At 39.3% G+C, this 27,016-nt stretch overlaps 1 protein-coding gene and 1 long non-coding RNA gene across 14 annotated transcripts in view; both read right to left on the bottom strand.

Annotated features, from left to right (window-relative positions):
* MAP7 (microtubule associated protein 7) overlaps window positions 1-27,016 on the bottom strand; it is a 110,539-nt gene that overhangs the window by 4,641 nt on the left and 78,882 nt on the right. For 9 of the 13 annotated variants that reach the window (XM_068677320.1, XM_068677316.1, XM_068677324.1 and 6 more), the window contains 10 exons: window positions 21,540-21,653; window positions 18,010-18,158; window positions 15,774-15,889; window positions 15,069-15,346; window positions 11,072-11,255; window positions 9,207-9,402; window positions 7,582-7,683; window positions 7,238-7,288; window positions 7,083-7,140; window positions 4,561-4,663 (listed from right to left, as the gene is read on the bottom strand). In XM_068677320.1, coding sequence (XP_068533421.1) covers window positions 4,561-4,663; window positions 7,083-7,140; window positions 7,238-7,288; window positions 7,582-7,683; window positions 9,207-9,402; window positions 11,072-11,255; window positions 15,069-15,346; window positions 15,774-15,889; window positions 18,010-18,158; window positions 21,540-21,653 — 1,351 coding nt within the window. The remainder of the gene's footprint in view (window positions 1-4,560; window positions 4,664-7,082; window positions 7,141-7,237; window positions 7,289-7,581; window positions 7,684-9,206; window positions 9,403-11,071; window positions 11,256-15,068; window positions 15,347-15,773; window positions 15,890-18,009; window positions 18,159-21,539; window positions 21,654-27,016) is intronic. The other 4 variants (XM_068677313.1, XM_068677315.1, XM_068677318.1 and 1 more) reach the window with 4 other exon arrangements.
* On the bottom strand, window positions 22,416-27,012 carry LOC137854201 (uncharacterized). The gene is made up of 2 exons (XR_011095011.1): window positions 23,870-27,012; window positions 22,416-23,822 (listed from the first exon to the last, which is right to left on the bottom strand). It is a non-coding gene; the product is annotated as an uncharacterized lncRNA (long non-coding RNA).

Here is a 27,016-nt window from a genome sequence, read left to right as displayed (position 1 = left end):
TTTTTGCAAAGAGATACTAGTTCTTCTATCTGATTGATCAGCTAACTTTACAGATAAGTAGTTCATCGTACCTATTAGTCATCTAACTCACACACTGAGTTAGACCAGGATTCAGATTGAAAGATGTCTTTCAAGGCAGGAGTCTATACAATCACAAAGGGGGCACAGAAGAGGTAACCATGACTAGATAGTTTCTATTTTTTATGCTATAAGCAGGTGGCACTCCCAACAAATTATTAGGGAGCATGTTTAGGAAAAAAAAAAAAAATCTGAACTGTGGAATTCATTTCCACTGGACATCTTAGAGGCCCTAAGCTCAGAAGCAGCTTAGACAAATTCCTAGGAGATTGGTATACCCTCCAGCTTCTGATAATTAACAGCTTAGGGACTACCTGAGCCTATGCATTTGGACCACAATACATAGCAACCCTTCATTAGGCAGAGGATCTCTTGGTATTTATCTCTTTCCCTAAGCGACTGCTGTGGTTCACTGAAACAAAGAACACAAGAAAGTAATGAATTTTTGACATGCAACAACTATTTTTACTGTCTTGTGTTCCACCCTTAGCAATGTCTCAGTGTCCATCATGCCATTTCAGGCACATGACGTTGCAGGTACATTTCTAATAGCCAGGTAATTTTGGCATTTTAACATATACCATAACTGTGCTTGAAGCAAGATAACTACATAATAAAAAAAAGTTGGCTGAATTGTTCACAGAGCATTTCCAAACATCACAGTCTTGCAAGCATCTGAAGGACAGATTCATTTTAAGGGAGCTTAAAAAAAGAAACATTTGTACAGTTTCGCATTTTGATCTTAATGCATCCCATCCATACTAATAAGATAAACTGGAGGTATTTGAGAGAAGAGCAGTTAATATAACAAAAAAGGAACTGGAAAATCCAAAAAGTGTAAAAAACTACTGAAAAATTACATTTGATGTGGTTAATTTCAGACCAAGACCTGTACAGATATAACCCATTCCTACAGACTTTGAAGAGAGAAGATGAGAATGAAAAGAAATCAGAATTTAGTATGTCTTTCTGATCATCCATCTGGGATTGACACTAAAAAAAATAAAAAAAACTGATTTACAATCCTTGGAAATGTGCCAAAGTATTTCTGTACCTGTTATCCCTGATCTGAAAGACAGTACCAGTCTCCTCTTTTATTGACATGATTTAGCAGAGCTGTCAGGAGTAGACATTAACAGCGGAATGGCCCCCCAGCTTTGGATGATTAAAATAAAGCAGCATTTATTTTTAACTCTCTGAGACAATGGCACTGAAAACAGCCAATCGTGAGAAGCTGGAGTCCTAAAGAGGGGAACACTGCACTAAAGCAGATTTGAAGTGTGCCAACCTACAGACTGAACTGTGAATATAACTATTTGAACCTGGTAACATTTTGGTTTTTTTTTCAAGGACAAGAGATTGAGGCAATTAGTTATCTAACCTACCAACTGCCTTTATATGGGATAGAGAGAGACAGATGAGATAAAAAGCTCTCACTGAGGCCCAGTGTAGGCATTTATTATGAAGAACCAAAAAATGAAAAAGAAAAAAATAAAAAGAGTAATTAATTAAACGAGAAAAACACGTAAAGTATTATCAGTATCGATCACTGTACTTAAACAGCTTTCTGAGATGTAGCAGGCAGAATGCAACTTTGGCAAATAATTTGAAAGTGGAGAAGAAACAGAAGTCTCCACATGAGAAATGACTTAAGTAGCTGTACTGGTTATTCAACTCCAACTTCTACCATTGCAATTCTTCCAGGATTCTGCTGTTCAGTATAGTACATAAAAAACTAGAATCTGGAAGAAATTTTGTCGGAACATTTTTATAGTTTATGAGAAGCTTGAAAATACTTTAACATAATGTATTATTTTCAAACTAATGTTTCAAATTCACTTCTTCCAGTTGCTGGGGGACAAAACCCACACAAAATGACCAGCATCGACACAGAAGTTAACAAACTATTAATAATATTGTAGCATCTCCATGAGCTACCAGTTTTCTTGGTAATTCTGGATACTTCACTATCTGATTGGAAAATTTCCACAGTACACTCCATTTTAAAATATATTTAGTGTTGCCTTTTCCACCACAATACACTTGGATTCTTGTTCTTTCTCCCCCTCCTGAATAGTAATTCACTATTCTTCATTAGTATTCTAGCATTAAATTGTTTATCTGGATTTCCCCCTGTTGGGTGTGATAGATGATAGCACCAAGGTATCATCTGCAATAAACATTTATTGATAAAACTAGTAGTTGTTGATAATAGAGGTCTGGTAAATAATATCACAGATTACAGCATTTGCATTAGGATTTATGAAGAATAATGACCTTTGAAGGCTAATGAAGTTCCAGTACAATGAGATCTACATTGCTAATCAAAAGCAGCAACAGAAGATAGTGAATTATTGAAATGAATTGCCTTAGCTCCACCAAAACTGTTATTTTTTTCTCACCTACACTGTAGCACGAACACAGAAGGAGGCATGCTATTCCTAATCGGATCCTAGCCACACAGCTGACATGACATGATGGGGAGGAATCGGGGACGAAGGTTTACCACAGCAGTCAGCACAGAACTTGTTACCCTCACATAAACCTCTACTAGCCTTCACAGTCACCCTCCTCCTGTACTGCTGCTGCCTGCAGCATCTGAGGAGTGACCCCAAGTACAGGTACTCTGTGCTCGGTCACTTAACAACAAAAAACATCAGTCCTGTCCAAAGACACGCGCCCAGGCTGGACCCCAGAGCTTCACCAAACAGACACACCAACACATACACTCCCGCTGTCCCAGGCCCAGTGAAACAGTGATTGCAGCCTGGGACTTGCCCTACAAAACACCGCAGGAGGAGCAATGAGACTCATGGTTGCTTTAGACCTTACCTCTCCTTCACTCTCTCCTTTTTTCCCATGCACACATTTCCAGAAGTCCCCCAAGCAAAGCCTTTTCAAGTTCTGGGCACAAATCTGAGCTATCTTGCCCTTAAAACATGCTCAGGACTTTTCCAGACACAAGTCAAATCTTTTGTAGGGCTGGAGCGAAGTGCTCACACAGACCATCTCTATCTGTTGCATGTGCTACAGTACCAGGTGTTTCTACATGCCAGACACCTGTGCAACACAAGATGCAGTAGCAATGTTGTTGGCACCTGTGGCTTTTACCACGTGATAAAATCTGTGTTATGTCTTCCTTCCAACAGTTTATCAAGCCACCTGGGCTAAGCTAACACCAGGATGCTACCAAGTGCGTCAGCCCTTGCCTTACCATTCAGTGTGGATACACCTCCAAAGCAGAGTCCCTCTGCGCTCTGTCCTGGCATATCACTTTCTCCTTTCACATGCACTTCCTCACATACACTTCCCCTTTTTGTTCCTGCTCTTCAGCCTCATCTATTCATTCTTCACTTTGGCTATTCGGATGCTCCTTCCATAGCAAATATAATGCTACACGACAGCATTCATTAGTGTGGTACGCCTGATACTACAAATATCAAGGTGCATCTAAGGTTGGGAGTGATTAACATTTAATAGTTGCCTGAGATAATTATAAGACGGCTCTGTGCAGCTCATCTAATGCAGTCCAGTGCTCAATGTCACTGACAGAACTTATCTCAGCAGGAGCATCTTTGCTGGCATGACAGCAGGCTAAGATCCCCCAGGCATATGGAAGGACAGAGAGAGGGCAAATTCCCCCTTCAATTAGTGTCAATCACACCCTGAAGCATACTGCTCATTACAGACTGTCTGATGGCTTTCCACATTCAAGTTTTTCCATGCATATTCTGACATTACCTGCATAAAACATGAAAGGACTATGGGATTATTTGGCTTTCTGTGTTACTGGAATTGAAGTAACTGACAGCTCATGCCTATGTAACAGATTTGATTTGGTTCAACACAGAGGTTTCAAGCATTTCAAATATTTCTCAAAATCTCAGTGACTAGCCTCATGACTACAAAGAGCTCCTAATGTTAAATATCTGCCTCCACAAACTCTCCTTCATAGAGGACAAAGGTTTTTTAAAATACAAAGTCAAAATGAGGAGCTCTGTACCTCATATGAAGGACTTTTGCTTAGTGTTCAAAACTTGCTAATACTTTGAGCAGTTCGAAAATCCATGCATCTAGGCTGAAAGCACAGTGTTCATTATTTGAACCAAGAAAACTAACCCTGCAAATCCAGAGTAGTTTTTTTGAAGTTTCATTCAAGGAACACACACAAAAAAATGCCCTTTCCATTAAGTTTCAGTTTATGTAGTAATTCCCAGCAACACATTCTTCCAAACACTGCAAAGAATGCACTGTATTTTTGCAAAATTCTTCACTTGGCAAAAATAGGTTGCTGCTAAGTGAAAGATGACAAAGTTCTTTCCTGAACACAGGAAAAGATACAAAAAAATAAACAGGAAATGAGGCTAATTGAACAGCTGTGCTTCATATTTAGTTAATGAATACCTGGATCTGAAAAAATAATTTATTACTCTAGTATTTCCCATCCTGTAAACACCCTCTAATACTTAGCAATGCTCTTACCTGTCCATATTTATGGGGGGTTGATTTGAAGTAATCATGTGCATGCAGGTGACGTGTTTCCCATTGTGTGGAGATTGTGTTGCATGCTGAAGCTGAGGCCCTCCTGAAAGGTCCAAGAGAGATACAGGACTTGTTATGACTAGAGAGAGAAAGCCGTTTTGTTGCTTTTTTTTTTTTATATATATATATTTATATATATATATATAAACAAACAAACAAACAAAAAACACACAGTCATGGCAAGCTACAATTTTTAAATACTGTTAATTCCTCTTCTTCCTTTGTCAAATTTTTTGGGCACCTCAGCCCTGTTTCAGGTCTGAAATTTCAAAAATTTCAAAACTAAAGCTTTATGGACAGGACTAGTCAGTTTACAATGATATGAACAATTCCAACACATAAGCCGTAGGCCACAATAGGCTGATATCTGACAGAATATTATGCTGGCACTTTTCAAGATGCAATAGAGAATGGAATAGAAGAACTTTGGGACATCAGCGATTTCATAGTGTTATTTCTCAGCTCCTAAGTTGATCACTGACTGTAAACCAAAAGGAAATAAAGAGGGAACACTTCCATGGGAAGGATATTTCTTTCAGCAAGTATTAAATCACAACTATAAAAGGCTACAAAGAGCAGCATAAAAGGAGACTACATAACAAAGACCATGTGATGTCCCTGGCCTGCCTCAAGATGTTCTGTTAAAGTATAACTACAGCTTTCTGTGTTGTATCTACAGTCATACTCATTCATATACAGCTGAGAAAAAGGAAGCAGTTGCACCCAAGCATCTGTTACAATAATCACGAGAACAATTCAGTATTCACAGGCTTGGGTGCATTTATCTAGATCACCTGAGGATCCTCCATCAGCTGCTCCTGGTTTTGCTATGCTCCAAATGCTTGGACCAAAGTCTTCTAAACTGAGCGACTTAGCCTGATTTATCGCAAGTTTTTATATGGAAGATATTAGCAATATAGGTTTTAGCACTTCTACAAACAGACCAAGAGGAATTTACATTGATTTTGACATTTAAAAAGAAGACTGTTTTTTCTGTTTTAGAAAGGCAGAATTATCTCCTGTTCTGAAGCAGAGGTCAAGTAAATGACAAAAAGGTGATGAATTTTGTTTCATTGTGTGATTTGGCCAGTCCTATATAGGCTTCCTTATGTTTTTTCCAAACAGTATGACTGAAAATAAGAGAAAAAAAATCAAAATTTGCACATGGTCAGAAAAAGTATGTTACAACGTAATACGGAAAGTTAGAGTTGGCTGAAATATGTCCATTAATTTGTATCTTTAACTCAACAGCATATCTAGATAAAGCAAAGCCAAACAGTAGAGCATCCCTGGGGGGTGAGCGCAGTTTTCTGTTTATCCAGTCACTGAATGATTCCAGCTTTCCCTTGGCACTGGGGAAATGGAGGTCCAAATTCTCCTCTGCCTTAGAGAACTGACTAATCATTTTCTGCTTCTGGAAGGAAAGCACTAGCCACAGGTTACAGAGCTATTTTTCCTTTCAAGAATTATTTAAATGGTTTATAGCAACTTCAGCAGTGCCTGCAGCAACAGATGGCATTCCAGACACATTCTGTATTAGCAGTTTCCAAACTGTTTTTTATTTACAAGGATAACATGTAAACAAGTAACTACCGAATATACATAATGAAATCTGTGTCAAAAGGTGTCCTGGCAGTGCTAATTAGTGTGTTCACTTTAAGCACCAAGCAAAAAGGCAGTACCAGCAGCCAGTGCTTTTATTTGTCCTGTCTGTTACTCAACATGAATACTAAAGAGAAATAAAGATTACCGTCATTTAGCATGTTATGTTACAATAAGATAAGCTATTTGATAGATTGGCTTCAGTATATTTCAACTCTGCTAATTCATACTTGCTTATTGTTGAATATAAGCTGAATTTTTGCTTCTTTTATTGTGAGTATTAAAGTTTTAGATAAAACTTTACCTAAAAAGACTGGAAACACACACAGAAACAGAGGCAACAGAAGAGAAGGAAAGACTGAGTGCGGGTATGACGGGGAGACTCTGAGGTTTTGTAAGCGCTGACTTTTGAAAGAAAAGAAACAGAAATTAAGACCAAGTGACTAAAGACTGTGGAAGAGAGACATCACAGGGGAATGTTTAGGGTTATGAACAATTTTTGATGACTGATCGCGCTTCTAATACTATGCAAAAGAATCTGAAAAATCAGTGATCTTGTCAAAGCTAACTTGGTCAACTTGTTTCTTTTTACTTTACAATTTATGAAACTTGGTAAACAACTCCCTCTTGTTAAATACCAATGTAATGAAATTGCTGAAACAGTTGACTCATTTAGTAATGGCTAACTACCCATACAGAAAGATTAACTCATTGATGTTTGCTAAGACTTCAGATATACTCTTTTAATGGTTTTCTTCATCACAAATTAGTGTGCCAAGTTTCAGAACTGTATCTCAAGTCACTGTGCTTAATAGGTATTTATTCACCTGCTGTGCTCAGGGCACAGTTGAGTACAATACCTGCTTCTCCAGTAATATTTGCTTTTGATATGTGTCCATTTTGCTGGTCATTGGGTTTCTACAAAGGAAGCACAGCTTTGTAAATTTAAAATGGCACTAGAGGGAAGAACTGAAATGTACCCAATATTTACGTATGTCAAGTTAGCAGCACTGACCTTATCTACAGCTTCTACACGCCTAGTTCTCTTCATGATCTCCTCAAGCCTCTGCAAAAACACGTAAAGGAGTAAAATAATGTTTGCTGGTAGTACTTCAAAATTATCCTTCCCAAACCATAGCTGCCTGTCATTTATCAAAGTTGCATTTAACAAAATGCATTTGCAAAAAGATAAATTATTTATTACTCTTGGCAATATTCTCTTCACTTTCACATCAGGCTACACAGAAGAGGACCTCAACTTTTCTGAGGACACATTAATATAATGAGTAACTTTCTACAGTTGAGGTGGAAGCAAATGGCTAAGACAAGATGAATTAGTTTCTCAGCATGTACTGTTACCTTCTTCCTTTCCAAGCGCTCTTGCTCTTCTCTTTGGAAATGCTTTTCACGTTCTAAGCGAATCCGCTCTGCCTCTTCCCGTAGGCGAGCTTCCTCTTCTTTCTGAGTTGATAGTAAGACAAAGAAGCAGGGAAAAATTTATTTTTTAAGGACAGAATAACATTGACAGCTGCTCATCTATATGTATCTACAACACCCTGGAAAAACACTATGGGGATTTAAAGTTGCCAACGACCTTTTCAGGCTGAATTGTACATTTCTTGATTGATCTCCATGATTTACATAAGAGGAAAAGATGAATAATTAGATACTGGACATCTTATTTGGTTGTGTGCCTGTTTTGTGTGGTATGTGCTGACAGCAGATAAGATGACAAACACATTTCCTAACCTTCAGCATTAGAACAGCAGCCAGAAAAGCATTCAAGAGATTCATGTATTGAGTGCTGGATGTTTTTGGAAGTCAAACAAAAGAAGTAGAATGCTTTATTTGTCCAACAGTCATTGCTTAATGAGACCAAGAACAAACCACCACAGGTACATTTGCATAAACTTTCCATTCCTGCCTGTTTTTTTTTTTTTTTTAAACTACATGTGAAACTTCACTGGAATATACTGCTGAAAGGCTTTGCTCCACAAACATGGCAGTGTTGTAGGATGGAACTCCTACAACAGTTCATTAGTTAAGGCTGTATCATTCAGATAAACTTGGCCATCCTTTATTTCTGAGTGCTACATTGTGGATGTAGCTTAATTTAACATTTCAAAGAGGCATTACAAATCTGAAAATCAAAACTTGTTTTTAAGTTATGTTCACCTGAACACAATCCTTAAAACATTTCCTTTTCAGATGCATACATTTAATTATGCACCAGAAGAAGCCTAGTATCTATGAGGCAGATTGAAGTGCTGAACTTTTTTTGGGGAAAGGGAATTTGCAAAAAGTAGAAGATCGTGTAAAATGAAGATTCCTATCCAAAGCACTTACCATGGTCCCTCCAAAAGCAGGTAAAACAACACTATGCCCATCATAAAAGAAATGAAAGCACATTGAAAAATTGTCTTTTGATTCATTTAACTCTCATGTCTTCTGAGTAGCTGTACTGATGTTAGCAGAAACACACCAGGTAAAGGTGCTCCTTGGCTCGAGTAAAGTGATAAAAACCTACCCTTTCCTGCTAGCCCTCCAAAAGCAGTATTGCACATAGAATTAGAAATCAGCAGTGCTATGTTTTCAACTGAATATTTAGTTATCTTGGCCTCTAGACTTTCTACAACTGTATGGGCAAATAGCTCTCTGGTACACCACCATTCATTAAATTCCCCCAGTACAACTCCACAGCTTTTTTTTTTTTTTTAATCACATTTTATCAGTATTAAGAAAGGGTTTGTTCTAAAATAAGTAAGTTCTACAAGAAAAAAATCACTTCCTACCACATGTTTCTGCCAAGAAACTACATCTTTACTCTTTGAACCACTCCATGAAATGAAGTCAGCCACAATCCTATTAACCCTATATAGCATCTAAATTTTAGATATCCCTCTTGAGGTACTGCTCAAGAAGTGTGGCTTCATTTACTCTATTGCCAACCAGACTGGCACAGAAATTCCAGGAGGGGAGCATACTTGTTTCTGAATACGCTCCATCTCTTCTCTCTCCTTCTGTTCTCTCTCTTCTGCCTGTCGGCGCAGCCGTTCCTCCCTTTCCCGCTCCTCCTCTGCATCCTTTCGCTTCCTTTCTGCTTCCTGTCTGCGAGCTTCTTCTTCTTCTCGGCGAGCTCTTTCTTCAGCTATCCTCTGGGACAGCTCCTCCTTCTTCTGCCTGCAATCATGAAACAAGTATAAGGAGAAGAAGAAGGAAAGAAAGAAAGTAAAAAGCATTGCCCTAGCCCAAGACACCAGCACTGCAGAACAGCTGGATGAAGGCTGTGCTGCTGTTTCATTCATGAGAACAACAAAACATCCGAAGGGGGTCAGGCTAAGCCATCTGTTCTGCTTCCTGAAGGTGCCACAGGTGAAGCCCTGTGGAACAATCTAAAAATTTGGCAAGGCAATACCATTACTTCTCTGGTATATGCTGGGCTTCCACCAATCCATGGCTCAGGTACTTTCTGATTCAGAAGCAGTACCGTTGACTTAAATGCATCTTAAGAGACACTTCCTTGTGTTATTTCATTTAATCGTATTTCGAAATAGTGTACTGTTTCAGAACCCGATTGATGTTGCAGCAATGACTCTTGAATTTAAATAAAAACTCTCTAATCTTGCTAATTTTTAAGCATGTTACCTCCTAATCTCATTTGAAACCCCCCATCCTGGCTCCCATTATGGGAACAAATAATTTTTCCCCTTCCCCTCTGATGTTATCCCAAACTATTCTGGACTTCGTAACTTATCATATCTTCACTCAGAAGCAGAGGGCTTCCCAGTTGAAGAATCCTCACCTATTTAGGTGTGGGTATAATCTACGAGAGTCCCCACAGAATCACAGAATATCCCAAGTTGGAAGGGACCCATTCCAGTGCCCAACCACACTTTCAGTTGCAGAACCTTTTCCTAATACCCAAACTGAACCACCCCAATGCAGCTTCATGCCATTCCCTCAGAGCTGTTTTATACTTCCATATGGGAGCTGTTCTGTACTTCCGATCATCCTCAATGTCTTTCTTTACTTATTTTTCTAGTTTTACTCTCTCTAGAATACAAAATTCAAGAGGGGGATTCGCCATGGATAGTTCATAATAACATTTTCTATTTTGTTATCCTTCTCTAGTAATTCGCAACAGTTCACGTATTTTCTTGACTATGACTCATCTGATGCTTTCATATACTCATCTCCACACAAGATCTCTTCCATGAGAAATAATTTAGTCCAGAGACCACCACTACATAAGTAATAATTATTTCCTTATATGCATTCCTTTATGTAAGCAATGTAAGATATGGCTGAAACTCTTCCTGACTGGCTTTCATCTCACTAAAAGAGCAGCATTATCTCATTGGCCACAAGTCCTTTCAGGTTCATTTATGAAGGCACTGAATAGAATAGATGGTGAAAACTCCTTTCACTGAGAAAGATTATTATTCTTTAATTTTTGTTTTCTATCCTCCAGACTTAGTGCTTGTTCACCCTATTATGCTTACACTACAGCAGCTTATTTTCTTTTGAGAGGGACAGTGTCATGAGCCTTTTGGGAATCCAGTCTATTTTAACTGACTTTGCCTTGTTCCTGCATTCAGCAATGCTCTATTTTAAACTGCCAATGAAGTACATATCTATTTGGGATAGCTTTTAACCTTACAGATCTGCTTAGGTGTATATTGCTTCTATGAAGAAATCCAACTGAAAACAATTTTTTGGGGGGAGGAACTTGTGTCTCCTGCAGTTCAGTACTGTGCTTCGTATATCACAATACAACGACAAAATACACAAACAGCTGCTATGAAGCAGCTAAAAACATTTCTTCTCCACTGCAGAGGTCTAGGATCACCTTTCAAGCTCTTCTCTCTCCCTCCTCTCTTGCTCCTCCCGTTCTCGCTGCTCACGGGCAAGGCGCCTCTTCTCAGACAGCAGCCTCGTTGCTTCTTCAGGATCAGTTGTACCTGCAGAGGTCTTCGCGGGGGCTGGTGGCGGAGAAAGTGCTGGTGGAGCAGGAGATAAGGATGGGCTGGCTGCTGAAATAGATGGGATGGAAAAGTGGTTTGCACAGACACGGTAGCCAAGATGACACACTTTTCACACTCTCACTTTTCACGTGCACATACACACTTCTCTTGAAGGGAACAGAAAATAGTTTCAAAATTGATTGTAAAGTATCTTCAAGCTTACATGGTTTTATAAATGATTCAGAGGGAAAAAATCTAGATGCTAAGGATACATATTGCTCAAGGGAAGTATGCTTTTACAGAACATGTGAAAGCAGCTTCAGTTGAAAGGCTAAGCTAACTTTGTCATCAGAAGAATAAAGTCTGAGAGGGTCTCAGTAGGAGATACGCTGTCTCAGAAAGTCCCTGTCATCACATTTGCTAATTTTCTCCTGATTCTATTCAAACACCAGAAATGAAATACAAAAATATATTTTCTTCCGTTTGATAGTCTATAACTGAATACCAGGGCCTGACTTTTTCATGATAGGCCAATCTCTCTTGGTGACTTTGTGATCTCAAGCATCAGCTGCCTGAAGTAACCTTAAGTAACGTTAAGGCACAAACTGGCACCAGTTTTGCAGTTATTCCAACCTTTACCAGACAAATAGAATTCCTACAGGTGCTTTCAACATACGCTGGGGATGATGACCCACAAGACTACACACAGGACCAGAGCATACCTTCTTACAAGCTTTGCCACTATTGGCAAACTATAGCTTGTGTTCAAACTTTAATAGACTTTGCTGTCACTAAGTTATTAAAATTATTCTCATTGAGGTATTTTTCCTCCCTCTTTTATTTATTTATTTTCATTATTTTTTACAATGGTGAGGTGAGCACCTGCCTTTATAATAATTTTTTAACCAGGATCAGCTTTCGCTGCCTTTAGCCACCCGGTAGAGAAGGCATTACAGATATTTCTCAAGTTAAACACTGTTCACATTTCTGCAAGTTTGCCTGTCATTTTCTAGCACAGGTACAGAGCACCTAAACTACATGTTTTCTCTAGAGGCCAGGGACCATTAACAACACACAAGCTAACTGCAGGAAGCACTCTCAGGGTAATCACATCTGGCAGTGCAGACAAAAATGCATCAGGAAGTGTTTGAACTGGCAAGGAAATCAGAGCCCAAGAAGATACATGTGAAGTAAGTCATCAGGAATGACAAGGAGATGACAGATCTACATTTTTAACCACTCTTCAGAATGTTATTTTTCTCACCTCACCAACAACTTCCAATAAGGGTTTCCTCTCTGATGCCCCCTCCTACACCTCATTATACACAAACACAAATTCAGCTCCTTTCTATGTATTCAGTGCTCTCATCTACTGAATTATCTTCTGTTATCAAGTACAATAAAGGCATGTCTTTCTATAACTGCTGCTGGGCCTTCATCTTGAATTCAAAGGCTATGGGCACACCATGACAACATCTGAAGAGTACCAGGGTCTCTTCCCTAGCCCTGAGGTGAAGTGGCACAGTTTAGCCTCACACTGCAAAAGCGGGTATTTGGTCCACCCCTGGGAGCAGCCCTGGCTTGGGCTAACCCCCAAGACAAAGTGGGGAACTCAGAAAACCCTGGTCAGATAGGAAAAAAAAAAAAAAAAACACTCCTAAAGCTTGGGAATCCTTTAAAGCTATGCTCTTAGTAGCCCTGGGGACAGAAGAAAATGTGGGGTTGCAGTTACAACCTAGACCAGAAACATACCAGAGACTACTTGTAATAGTTTAACAGTAGAAATGACAGAGTTCCTGCACCTCGGTCGTTTTTCATTTACTGACATGGACCAAGGCAGGGCTGTCACTCCTGAAGGGAGCACAGCTTTGCACTGCCTGGGGTTCACCTCTTCCCTCAGGTGATGCATCTGGCTAACAAGTAGCTCATTCAGTGCGCACCTGGCCTGCTGACAGAAAGGATGATGACAGCTTGCAAAGGCACACCCAAAATACCATTAAAATTATAATGAAATTGGGGAAATCATGACATTTGACTGCAAAAGCTTGAATAGCTCAATCAGTGATCATTACCAGCTGACCTCCAGGCTCCTGTGTCTACCCATCCAGCAGGTATCTGAGCCAGATAATTTAAGGGGCAGTTCAGGCTGAGGCTGAAAGCAGCTCTTTTTCACCTGCAGCTCAGGTGCAGGAGACATCAGCAATGTCGCTTTAGACACAAATGCTGCATTTGCTCCCCTCTAGATTCTTGGATTCAACCAGGTTGTTGTGGCAGTCTGGGCCTCCCCCTGCAGCACAAGGCCTGTCCTCTAGCCTCAGATGTAAAATGCCTGACGTCTCAGTCACAGGGTTCCAGCCACTTGTGGTTTGGTCCTCTGGTTTTGATAAAATACATCCAATTTGAAATGCTGCTTGCCACTTCTCCTCTGCCCCTCTCCACTACCTGTTTCTCTGCTGTGAATACAAACTACCTGACTTTCAAATTCCTTTATCACAGATAACCTATTTCCATGCTAAGTAACCTTTTCACTAACTCAAATATTGACCGACTGCAGAGAAGTTGAGCCTCTCTTCCTCCTGAGCTAAGCAGGCAATCAAGCATCGCTGTGTTTCTCTGGCCTGTACTTTGGACCTTGGGAAGTCCAGCCTGTACACATTTGCAAGGTTACCTTAGCTGTATCCCTGAAATACTTTGAAAGGGAAATGTTTTCCTTTTCTGTGACATTACAAAAACGCTATCAGAAAAGCAGTGAAAGCCCACACCATCATCCCAGTTATCTTAACCCTTATTCACATGCCCGTTACCAACAGATCCATTACCATAGCATCCATTTATTATTTTCATCCATCCTGTAAGCTGTTTGTGGGATTGCACCTTGTGTGGCAGGACCTAGGTACCAGATTGCAACTACTGTAACAGAACTTACTAAAAACAAATCAATTCACAACAGGTTTTCTTGCAGAAGATCAACATGCAACTACGCACCCTGCAGTTAAATACAGCATTACTAACACTTAAAACTGTTTTCTGAAGGACAATCATAAGGGAATCTATGAGCTTTAAATTAAGACCCCAGGTAACCCACCCTGGGAATCGCAGTGGTCACAACGGCCATTCTATCCCATCCTTGAGACAGTTTTTACCATACTTACAATGGTCTAAAATGTCTGCTAGAACAGACCTACATTTTTCAATTTAAGATTCACCTTTTCCACTTCATACATTTTATGATCATTATTTTAGTTTGTATCTACTTTTTTTTTTCCTGCCTTGCTGCTTTTCAGGGTTTGTAGATGTGTTGATTTTCTTTCTTTTTTTTTTTTTTAAATAACTTTTTCCCTGAAAAATTTTGCATGCTCCTATTTGCTCCTCTCTTTGGTTCTCCTCTGCATTCTACTTTGTCCTGCCAATCTTCCCTATGATGCGGTACTCTTTCAATATTATAGGTAAGCTGGTACAGTTTAATGCTGTCAGTACCTCTGTACTGAGTGCCTAGCAGAGCTGGGGCACTCTGACCACGCATCTCGCCCTTACGTGATGGCTCCCTGTATTGTTAGCTTTTAGACCACTGTTCTTCTACTTCAGAGTCTGGGAAATTGCATATTGTTGTGAGGGACAAAGTCCTGGTCCAAAAGGTTAGAGAAAAGGGATGTGAAGCCACACTGTGCGAGGCAGGCCTGCCTGTTGTTCTGTCTGATACAGACACAAGGGCTTCAGCCTGCTTACACTTCTCTCATAATGAACATACACCTGCAGGAACGTTCTGAAGAATTTAGATTAACACTTGACAGAAAACTATTTAAAGCTACTTTCAGAGAAAGTGAAAAAAGAACATGAAAGATGTGCAGGCATTCCTTAATCTGAAGGGGAATCTCTCCTTACCTTGACCAACCTCTGTGTGGACAGCAACCTCTTCTTGATTTGCAGATTCGTCAGCACCTGCTGATGTTCCTTTACTCTCTTCTGTCCTCTCTTGAGTGACCTTTTCATCTGCCTTTTCTGGTCTTTTCTTCTCACTCTCAGGTTTGACCTCCTTTTTGACAGGCCGGATATTGCCAGGAGAAGGAGGACGTGCCTGAGCAGAGGACACTTTGGAGGAACCAGGTGAAGTTACCTGCTTGGGTGTGCCAGGCAAAGAAGGCAAAGACTTTGATGCATGCCTGTGTAACCACAAAGAGTGACAATCGCTATGAGACACGTTCTGCTGGACACCACCTACATATCACCTCTATAAGTGCAATAGCTAAATACAGAACAACCTCTCTATTTCTCTGCTATCAAGCAGAACTCCTGGAGCAAGCAATTAGCTTTCATGCAAAATGCTTCTCTTTGCAACTCTCCAGAAGTGTGAGCACTGACCCAGCCAAGAGGGAAGAAAGCAAGTACATTCCTCATTTTACCCCATTCTTAAAGCAACAGCAATTTCTTTTTCTAAAAGCAGTACCATCTTTCTTCTGTTGCAGAGAGAAAAAATCTATACCACCAAATAAGTTTGCATTGATTTTCCTGTGGAGACTAACATGTAATTAATACAACAATTAGAGCTGCCTATAGCTCAACCTCCAGCTAAGCATGTACTTGGCTTACCAAACTGGAGAGGGAGCTGGTGATCTAGTTTTGGGGTTGGAAGAAAAATGACCTCCTTTAAAGCTGGCTGAGAAGGTAGATGACAAATGGTCTCTCTCCTTTTCTTTTTTGTCAGTCTATAGTTCAGCAAACAAAAAGACAAAGTCAAGCCAGAGTTCACATGGCTAAAGAAAGCAAATCAAACTCAGTTAAGGATGAAGGGTTAGGGGGCTGAGAAAAAGTAGTGCTGAGTCAGAAGTTTCTACAGCCTGTTTGACAAGTTCATTAATAAGCTTCCATAGTCTGACACTGTCTGTCAGTAAATATGCAATCGACAACAAGAATCCTTCTTAATTATGCACTCTACTGTCTTTACACATAAGGCACTAATTTTTACAGAGGCAAAAAGTTACCTTCTAAATTTTGATCTATGCTGTTTGCCACACAGTGTCTTCCTCTGCTTCTTATTTGTCATAAAGACCGGATTTCACAAAAAAAAAAAAAACAAACAAAAAAAAACCAAACCACTCCCCAGACTCCCACTTATTTGCAGTCCCTATACAGCACAGGGTTTTTGTTTTCATGGTTATGCATCAACACCACAGATGCCCTGCAGCCCTGAAATATGGTACAACAGTTATCCTATTCTCTTTTTTCTTGGATGATTTGCCAGCACCTTTTTTTTTTTTTTTGCCATTGGTTTTTGTGTGTCATAGTGATTTCATCATTTTCATTCCTTATTTTTTATCTCATGATGAGAACTATGAAAGATCGTTCTATTTAAAAACAAATAAACATGTTTGGAGTTGCAGCATGCAGCACTAGTTAAGAGCTCTGTAACAATTCTCTCTCCTGAAATGAAAATCAGTTTAACAACTGCAAAAGAACGATGGAAAACAACTTCATGAGCACATAAACCTTTGGTTTATCTTCATAAGTCCAGGAGTGTTTTTTTTTGTTTGTTTGTTTGTTTTTTGATGTTATGGATACAATTAGTTATTTTAAATTGCCAGAAACATCACTTAATATTAGCAACAGGTGGTCCTTCAATCCAGAAGTTGTTACTTGAGAGTAATTAGCCAGCTATTTGCCAATATCATTTACTAGAGTTGTACTGATTAATATGATGATAATCACCCAAGTCATCTGAGCGTACAGAGCCAGAATAAATGAATTAAAATGAAAAATAATTTTGACTCACTAGCAAAAACTGTCTAAATAGGATCTACCTCATTGGTCCCGAAAACACAGCATCAGCAGGTTTATTCTCAATAAAGCCAAAAACCTGAATTCCTACATAAGTTTACCGATAAAATAAAAGGTTCTCCATAACATGCAAGCTACTGAAAATAGCTCTTAACTCTGTCATTCGGTATTAACGTTATTCTTACATCATCTCCTTCACCAAAACATATCAACCTTCCTTCTTTTTAATTTAAAAACAAAACGATGAGAAAGACCTGAGAGGTGCCAAACTGATAGCCCTGGAGCTTACAATGTTCTCTTCACATAGTGTGAGGTTTCTCTACACACATACCCCAAAGCTATGCCTCAGCCTCAACTTCAATAGACTGTCATCTGCCTCAAAGATTAATACTGGCTATGATTCATGCTACTTTCATCTAACACTGCTTCCAACAAAGATATTAATAGCAGCACTGCCTCCTGCTGTTTTGCCCATCAGACCAAATGAAAACAGAAGCTCTGCTTACACAAATCATTTGCAGAGATGACTTCACACTTATCATACTCTAAAACTCAGGCTGCAGAGTACAAGAAAAATTATAACTACCTAGGTTCAGAAAATGGTATTTTAAATGAAACTGACTGCATCCTGTTGGCTTGGAGTGCAGTCAGTATGAATTTGGTCTGCCTGTATAACAGGTGAAAACAGGTGGCTGGGGAAAAGATTCCTGTCCGGGGAAAGTTGCAACACCGCCTTGGGTCTTTAAATCAGAGAATCCACAAGTGAAAAGGACAACTCTGCGTGGCAGCCTCTGTGCCTCATCAGAAGCTGAGGTACCTGCTCTACAAACATGGGTGTTTTTTCCAAGCAGATTCTTTAGTGTGTTATCGGGCTATGTCACCAGATAATGTAATATACACAGTTAAAATCCAACCAACAATGGAACAAACTGGGGGCTGTGGGGGCCTGCAGAGTTGAGTATCAGATTCATAACTATTCCTATTCCAGCAAGAAATTCAATCAGGTGGTTACGGCTTGAGACACCAACTTACATACAACCGGCATGCTTACCCCTGCAAGATGAGGTGTCCTCCTGCGTCCAATAGCATCAGTAGAGGCAAAAAGTTTTGCTCGGTCTGCTGCATTCCTACAGCTCATGCTCTTGTAGGACAGAGGGCTGATGGGGCTGCAAGATGCTGAACGGGGACAAATGGGGATAACTACGGTGTTGGTTGTTTTTGTTAATTATTAATTTTAATTAGAGAGCAGCAGTGGAGAATTGACAGAGGAAAGCCAGCAGGAAAAGAAACAATAGAGAAAGAGAAAAGAAAGAAGGTATTAATAAATAGAGGAATGACTAATTCTCAAATCAGAACCATAACTTGATACCTTAGCTTAGCCATGTGTATAGTAATGACACAATTCTAGTAAGTACTCGTGTACTTTTCCATTTGTAAACCAATAATATCTTTTAAATAAATTAAGATGTATGTCACATAACTGGGTAGTGGAAAATATTTTTCTGTTAAGCTTTTACACAGCTGGTTGTTCTGAAAAAGCATTGGACAAAACAGCCTGTCTGAAATTGATTAGCTTAGTATATGCATTGACATGAATTTCAACTACATTGGGAATAGAAAACAATCAAACTAAAATTGAATTCCTATTAATTGGCCTTGGAAGTAGAGGAAAATAAAAGGAGACACACAAAGATCAAAACACACTAAGAGAAAACAGTTTCATCTGGGAAATCAGTGATATTGATTGCTTTCTACAAGTTTTAATAAGCAATGTGTTTTTTTAAAAATTCCCTTTTTAAAGAATATCTGAAGCCTAGAAAAGAACTTTTAATATTTCTTGATAATGGTACAGTAACAGCCATCTTGAACACATTCTTGACAGCAAAGTACTTTACATGTTACAAAAAGCAGACCGAAGACAATAAATCAGCCTGGAAATAAATACTTGAAAGAATAACCAGGAAGGCAGTTTTCTTTGGTTTGCACAAGGACAAAGACTATTACCAATAGATCTCTTGCCAATGGCAAATTATTAGGTGTATGGTGTTCTGATGGCAGTCTCAAAGAGAAATGTGACACTGCAAGATGCATCATTGGAAACTTGCGGTGAGGTATTCTCAGACTTTCTCTTGATTTACCTGAAAATTATATTACCGCTGCAAAGTTTTATTTGTCTGTTTCTGATTGTCTCTCTCCTGGTCATTTAGTATAGTCTTAGCATAATTATTATTCGGGACATTGCTTGAAGGAAAAGAGTAGAGCTTCTATAGGATAGCTTCTCTACCCACCACCCCTTAAAAAGAAATAATTAAAAAATGACATCCTCATTTTCCTAAATAGAAAACATTTCTTGCCTTTAGATCCCTCTGAGCACACTTGAAAGAACACACAGTTCTACACAGTTATTTCTTCCAGTCTTACTGCAGTACAGCTGCTGTTACAGCTCACGGACTTAACAGTACTTCATGGACTTAACAGTCCTAACTGCAAATTCTCCCACACTGAGAGATTAACGTTATGAATAAAGGAAGTCTCATGTAAATTTTATAGCAAGGGCACTCATGCTTGACTTATTTATAGGGATTTACGTTTAATGAGGTATTAAAAGGTGACTGACTTGTAAAAATTGAAAAACAAGAAAACATTTTTATTTTTTTTCAGTTGAGCATATCTAACCAGACAGGAGGCAGTGGCAAAACATACACTTAAACAGCTTATAATTTATGCATTTTTCACCCTCTGTGAATCAATTCTGTTGCTGCACGCTGATTATCTGAAGTTACCACAGAGGATGACATCATAAATGCTGAAAGACAAGCAGTACATTTTCATTTGCAAGGTTGCCAAACAATGCTATATGAGACACTCCCAGTGAATCAGGATATACCAACAGGATTACATACAGAGAGGAGCTTTTGGAGAGTTATTTAAAAAAACATTTTGGTTTTGGAGTTTTGTTTAAAAAAAAAAAGATCCAGATGTACTCTTATGCTGGATGTCCCTAATAGTTCCTAATAGTTCACTTAACTTCATTTTTAAGGCTATGAATCCACATTTAATTTGATTTTGATTTTTTTTTTCACTGTAATTCATCTTTACAGCCAAAGGGCAGGGTAATTTTCTAGGGCATAATGATAGGCTGGGACGAGTGGAGTGCTCAGAGCACAGCTGTGAGCCATTACCACCACCTGATCATTAATCTCCAGGAAGTGTCCTGCATGAAGGAACTGCAATTATTGCTCCTAGAGAATAATACCTGGAAAACAATGAAAAGATGGATTATTTTTCCGGGTGGTACAGTTCCAGTTAGTGTAGACAAGGCATTTCTGGGGAGTTACCTCAAAGTGATGACTGTGCTATTTGCAATCTTTCTCAATATTCTGTTCAGTTTAGAGCTTATTGTTCAGTATAAAACAATAGCAGTCACAGAAAAGTCTTCATACTTGCTTCAGTTAAGTAACCACTAACAAAATCAAGACACTTTCCTCAGCTATTCCCTAGTGAAGAGATGAATTTCCAATATCCTGCTTGGTAGATGACATTAAATTTTCATTTTAGAAGCTGTTGCTTTAAAAGACATGAAGCTCTAAAAGGCATTTCTACTTGTTAATTCCACTGTTTGAAGAATATCATCCACATTTTTGCTCCTCCAGCGCTACCCCCAATGGAAACGTACTGCAGCCTAATTAGTGATAAGAGTTCTTAAGTGAAAGCTTCTTTAAAAGTAATCTTAGCAGATCTCTATTCCCTCTTACCTTCTATGCCCTTTAATTAAAATAAAGATCTACCCATATTAAACAGGAAAGACTTGCCTAGACTTAAACATTCAGCATGTGCAGCAGCATACTCCTGCTATGGTAAAATCCCTAGTGCGTGATCATAAAACAACCTGTGATAAGAAAAAAGGCAGTTGTCATGTGCCTAAAATACATAATAAACCAGTATGTCCTGGTTGTCTTTGAAATATAGTTTTGCCTGGGCCCTAAGTTATCACCTTGCTGTATTTACATATTTTTGTGTGCTAATTTTCCTCTCGGTGGCATATCAAAGAGCCGTTCTGGGATTGGCACGGAACTTTACCATTACTGAAACCTCACTAAACCTGCACATTTAACTTTACATGCTATTAAATCCACTGCAATCAGGGCCTACCACTTTACAAGTCCAACACGTTCCCTGTAGGAAGTGCCCTGCTGCAGAAGGCAACTTCTTTGCAGAAAGCAGCTCACAGCATTGGCAGTGGGTGTGCTGAAACCACTCTTTACAGCACTGCAAGCATGCTTAAACAGCCACTGACAGCATGACACTGTTGCCCTGTGTGTGTTACATTATTCTGTTACACTGATGAAGAAGTAAAAGATAAATTAAGAGAGAGCTGGGGGAAGAAAGAGAAAGAGGCATAGCAAACAAGAAAGTGTAGCAGAAGTTTTCATGCTGTCACGCCATCTAGTCCATGTTTTTCAAGCTCATTCTGGGATGCTACCGTACACGCTTGATTAGATAGGTAACTTTACAGCATCCCACAGGGAACCTGGAAAAGTAAGTGGCTGAGACATGAAGTCTCTGCTCTTGGAAGTTTACCTGCATCTCCAGACAAAGCAGCTGTGCTTTTACTTCGTGCCAGGAATGAGTGAGTGGGCGTCAGGAGCCTGCTAACGATGCTGCTCTCCCATGGACTGAGCTGTAGACGGCGAGCTGAACGTGCATCATACAAGCAAGATGTTAGATCAGACACTGCAAAGGACTTCGCGTTGCAGAAGTATTAGTATTGCAACTTCATTGCTACATACCCATGGAAAATTTTAAACCGTGCTTTAGAGACCCAAACCATACAATCACTCTGTTTTGCATTTTATTCTTATTCAATTTTAGTAGAGGAATTCCTATGGAGCACACAGTGCTGAATGTTTATTTTGTGCTACTGCCTGTAACATTAGGCTAAATTGTTCAGGTTAATATTGCTATTTTGCACATATCCCACATTCCCTACTATCAAGAATGGGATGATAACTTCTTTATTAGGAGAGCTATTGTCATTCCTAAATACAGACTCTGAAAAAGTTTGTGTCCCAAACTCTTTCTACATACTACATACAAATAAATAAGATCAATTTCTAAAACAACTTCTGCAGTCTTCCAGCCTAGAAAAAAACAGTGTTTTTTTATTAATATACAGATTTGTGCCATTGAAAGAGGCTTTGTCAAAGCATCACAAAAGGATACAGTGTGCCTGAGCTGAAGATACCAGGCTCAGCAGCTACAGTCATCTCAGTTATACATGGTGTGCACTTGATCACTAATTCTGTGAGAAATCCCCCTAATGACAAGTTTTTGATTTACAACAGTAACAAGACCCAACTTTTTGCATTGTTAGTCTGTTTTGAAAACACTTTAGGCATGCTGATCTAGCTGCTAACACTCAAATTTAGCTTGCCAGTATTTTCCCTTTGCCTTATAAAAATTCTTTTTTTTTTTTTAATTTTCTTTTTAATAATACTTAAACATTAATTACAGCAAAGGAGTATCCAAAAGAATCCTATAAATTATTGTTCAATATAACTGGATGGTTCTTGGATATTCTGATGCAATAAATAAAGGGTGTTACTAGGAGCATAACAGAACAAAACATTCAACTAGTTCCCAGAGTTCACTGTACTAAGCTTAGGCCATAGCAATAATCTCAGTGTTGGGGGTGAAAGCATGTCATCTTACACCTCAGCATTCCTTGCCCTAAGTTTGGTGTCTATGGCAAGAAACCTGCCACTTGAATTGAGGAGGTGTAGTCTCTAAAACATTCATTGACATGACTGGCTGCAACAAAGCTGAGACTAAATTGCATTTTTAACACAGGAGATTCATCACTTCTAATAGCTGTAAACTTGGAATCTGTCTTCACTCCACAGTGAGCCCCATGAAAAGAGGGGCTGATCTCGATAATCTCGTCCTATGAGAACACAATGGCCTAATCTGCCCTCGGTGCTGTTTTTTCATCTCTCAAACTGCTCCCCTAAATTCTGCTAACTCAGTAAGTGTCATTAATAGAGAAATATAGCACTCTCCGACACAGCAGGCTCTCTGGATAAGTGTCCTTACATAATGTACTGCTGCCAGCGCTCTCTGGGATTAATAGCTCCTTTGTGTGTTGGCACAGATTATACAGAGACACAAAATACACCAAAGAGACCTCCATTACAGCACACACATCATCATTAAACTTGCTATTTAACAATGAAGAAAAAAAAAAATCAAAGGACTTCCATTAAACTGTATACAACAGTGGCAATATCTTTGCTTCCTTTCTTCACTGTGCACTGTGATTAGTATGATCATTTTTAAGCCTACTGTTGCAGGACAGCACCTTCTTTTTTGTCATCTCAGGCTTTACTAGGTGCTGAGTCTGGAGAAATTCTTCCACCATCGTTAACAAAGACCATACAACTCATCAGAGGAGTAAGAATGCTACACAGAAATTGGCTCCACACCTTAGAAAGTGATCCCTGAAACTTTAGGCCAATAAGTCATCACCGTACATACCGAGAACTTATTGGAGTTTGTTTGTATAGCTGCAAAAAGCTGATAAGTAAATGCCACAATGCAATCTGGTCCTGGGGGCCAGCTGCAGATCTTACATGTGAGGCCCCACAGCACAATACTGTGAAGAGGCCGTACCTTGCTCACCCTGCCTGCTGGAAGCAGTGCTGTGCCCACAGCCCCCAACCAGCGGCACCAAGGCAGTGTCTGGGAGAGGGTTAGCTGGCATGCTCCAACTGGGAGCTAAGAGACAGGCGCGGGGTTTTGTTGGCCTATTTCAAGCAGTGGTCTGAAGGTGTCAAAATAGTTTCAGCCAGGAGCTTGGAGGTGAATCTCCCTAAATCTCTAAAGCGGGTTTAGGTCGGAGTTCATTTAAACACATGTAGGTTTTGTAGATCGCCGTCATCGCTTAAGGAATTTTCCCAATGCACAGCTCCCTGAAAACACCACTCTTGACACTTAAAATACGTACCCTACCAGTCCTTAGCATTACCATCAACCCAGAACAGCCAGATAAACCTGGGCTCAGCGAGTTCCAAGTACAACAGCATTAATAACTAAATTCTTTGAACAACTGGGCTTTGGTGTACAGTTCACACTGAAGCAAGCTGAATACAAAACAAAGAGTGTCCCAAAATACTAAGAAAATAATAACAGCTTTAAAATATTGAAGTCATTTTGTTTTATCTTTTTTCTTGCTGCTCTTGTTTTTAAAGCCTTGGGGTGATGTTTTCAAGCTTTAATACTTCAAAACACCTGACTGAGAAGGGGAAAAGGTTTTTTTGATTGTTTGTTTTTGGTTTTGTTTTTTCCTCTCATGGTATGCTAGGCTAATCTCAGGGCTATTTGCTTCTTGGTCCTATGTTGGAAACACATTCCTGGTAGAGATACTGGTGGAAGTTCCCCTACCTCCAGCTACTAACAGGCTAGCTAAAACATATTAATGAAGGTCCTTGTTGCCTAACTTGTGACTAGAAAAAAAAGAAAAAAAGAAAAGTCCATCACCACCAAAACAAAACAAAACTAACAACATCCCACAAAGTGTCAGGGAGCTGGCAACAGTGACTTGCTTACAGTCATCTGTATTTATCTTCAATATGTACCACCTGAACACTGGAAAGTTGTCTTAGCAGCAGCAGAATACATTCTAAGTAAGCAAACAACAGCATCTGATTACTTCTAGCAACAGATGGGAGGCATGGATTTAACAGGTCTCCTGATGAGCACCGCAAAGGAAAGACTCTCACTGATACGTGGTGGTTGCTCACAGAGAGACGCAAAAGTGCTGAGGAGCAGATGGGAAAGACTATTCTGTCCTTAGGTTCTCCTTCAGCAGGTAACAACCCTGGAGCCCTTGAACTTCTATACACGTGGCAAAGGTGATGCAGTGATCAAGACCACCACATGTTTTGAAACTCTCTCACTGCAGAGGAAGAAGAACATAACTACAGTGCAGGTTTTGCTTTTCAAAACTAAGAAAGTCATACTTTATCTGCAACAGTATCCACTTGCTAAGTTTTCCTTACAAAGCACCATTACCAAAATTCATTGGTTGACTGCAGCTTTCTCCAGCTGAATGTGTTTCTTCATATTTTATAATAAAGTTTGAACTATCCAGACCTGTACCACTCACATAAAAGCCTGTTTGAGCTGCTGATCATAAAATTCTCATAAAGAGCTATGTAGCAGTACTGCATTTAATAGAAATTAATCAGGCAATTCATTAATGAAAACTGTTGTATTTGGCTGGGCCATAATAAATCCCATCCTTCAAATAGTAATAAATAAATAAATAAAAACAATAAACTACTGCTTAACAGAAGACATGTTCTTGATGACAGCTGTAAGCCACTTAGGGTAAGCTTATCATCCTCATCTCCAGCTCCCTCTTTTGTGGGTAGGAGTATGTGTTACAAGACAAAACATGATTGGGTGCCCTCTGGAAGGTGAAAAGGGGAGCAGACAGGCAGATCATTCCTTTAAGCACGTGTCTTAAGATGCTGAGGCCACCTGGGCTGCCAGCAGCACTTACCCAGTGTGCTCAGCTAGACCAGGGTATGTGACTGCACAAGCAAGAGGGCATTTATAGCATTTGGGTTTGCTTTCTGTCTTGTAGTCTGCAAAAGAGATGAGACTTCTGAGGAGTTCTGTGCTGGTTTTAATGGAGATGCCCAGCAAGGAATGCTTTGGCATTTAAAGTATTTTATGTATGGACCTCACTTCTTTATTCCTTCCCTCTCCCCGTCATTAGACTGCCTAGTACTGTCTAACTTCTCCAGAATTTGAAATTGGTGGCAAAAACTATAGCACCTCAAGCTACAACCCATAGGATACGACCCTTCATATTTAATGCCTGCTGCTGTTCCCTCTTCCTCCCGAGATCCTTCCTCAAAGAATCAACCCTGGCAAAGGACCACCTGGAAACAATATATATATATATGCACACACACACACACCTTAAAAGGTAACAAAATTAAAACTATTTAGGTTTCCACATTTAGAGTGAAAAAGCATTGGAGCTTTGGAATAAATTATTTCCTGAAAAAAACTTATTTTCCACAGGTTACCAGACTCCACAACTGTGTTAACCCACAAGGATTAACATGGTTAAATCAATCTGAAACAAACATACGAGCATGCACATAAAACATGGCACCTAAACCATACAAATCATGATGCCTACGAATCGGTTTTGCAATACAACTGAAGCTCCATTCTAAAAATTGTTTCTGAAAATATGCACTTATCTGGATTTAAATGGGACAGAACTTCTCATTCTCGGTAGAGGACAAAAAATCCCTGTCGAGTACTTTACTACAAAGCTATTTGCACAAGTTATACAAGAGACATTCTTTTATTAAACTCCTTTTGGCTCAGTGCTTCAAAACCCCATAAAACCCCAGAACAGAGGCAGCAATTCAGCTACCTTAACTTATAAAAGCCTGATTGTTTATCAGTTGTGCAGAGTTGTAAACATCAAAAACATACACCAAAGTAAAGCAATCTTTGAAAAGACAAAGTCAATAAACAGACACCGTATGAAAAATCCCCATATCCCTGCATTAAAAGAAAAAATCAGAAGTGGTAATAAAATAACTGCTTTAAAGCTTCATGCAACATGTTCTAAGATATTCAAGAACAACTACCAAAGTAAAAGAAAAGCAAAATAATGACAAAATGGCCTAATGTAAATAAAAGGTCATAAATGATTGCATGCAGTATGGAGAGATGTGTTCTTTCAGTTGCTGTACCTCATTTACTAAAAACCTGACAGAAGCACCGCTTTTATCGTTTGCTGAAGGAAGATTGTGTAGGTAAATTCTCTTGTTTTAAAAATGAGAAACACATTTTTCTTCTCACAGGAAAAGAGATGTTCAACCATTTACTTTTCACATTTGGAGTGTTTTCACTCCGTTTAGATAAAGTACAGAAAATGACTTCAGAAACTTGTTTTACGTGCAAAGCCATACATCAGTATAGAACATTTTATTTCTCGCTTTTTTTTTTTTTTTTCCTCTTTGAAACTG

The sequence above is a fragment of the Anas acuta genome, chromosome 3, assembly GCF_963932015.1.
Source record: "Anas acuta chromosome 3, bAnaAcu1.1, whole genome shotgun sequence".
Classification (NCBI taxonomy): domain Eukaryota; kingdom Metazoa; phylum Chordata; class Aves; order Anseriformes; family Anatidae; genus Anas; species Anas acuta.
Note: the sequence above shows the minus strand (reverse complement) of the source record. Positions and strands in the feature narration are given on the sequence as shown.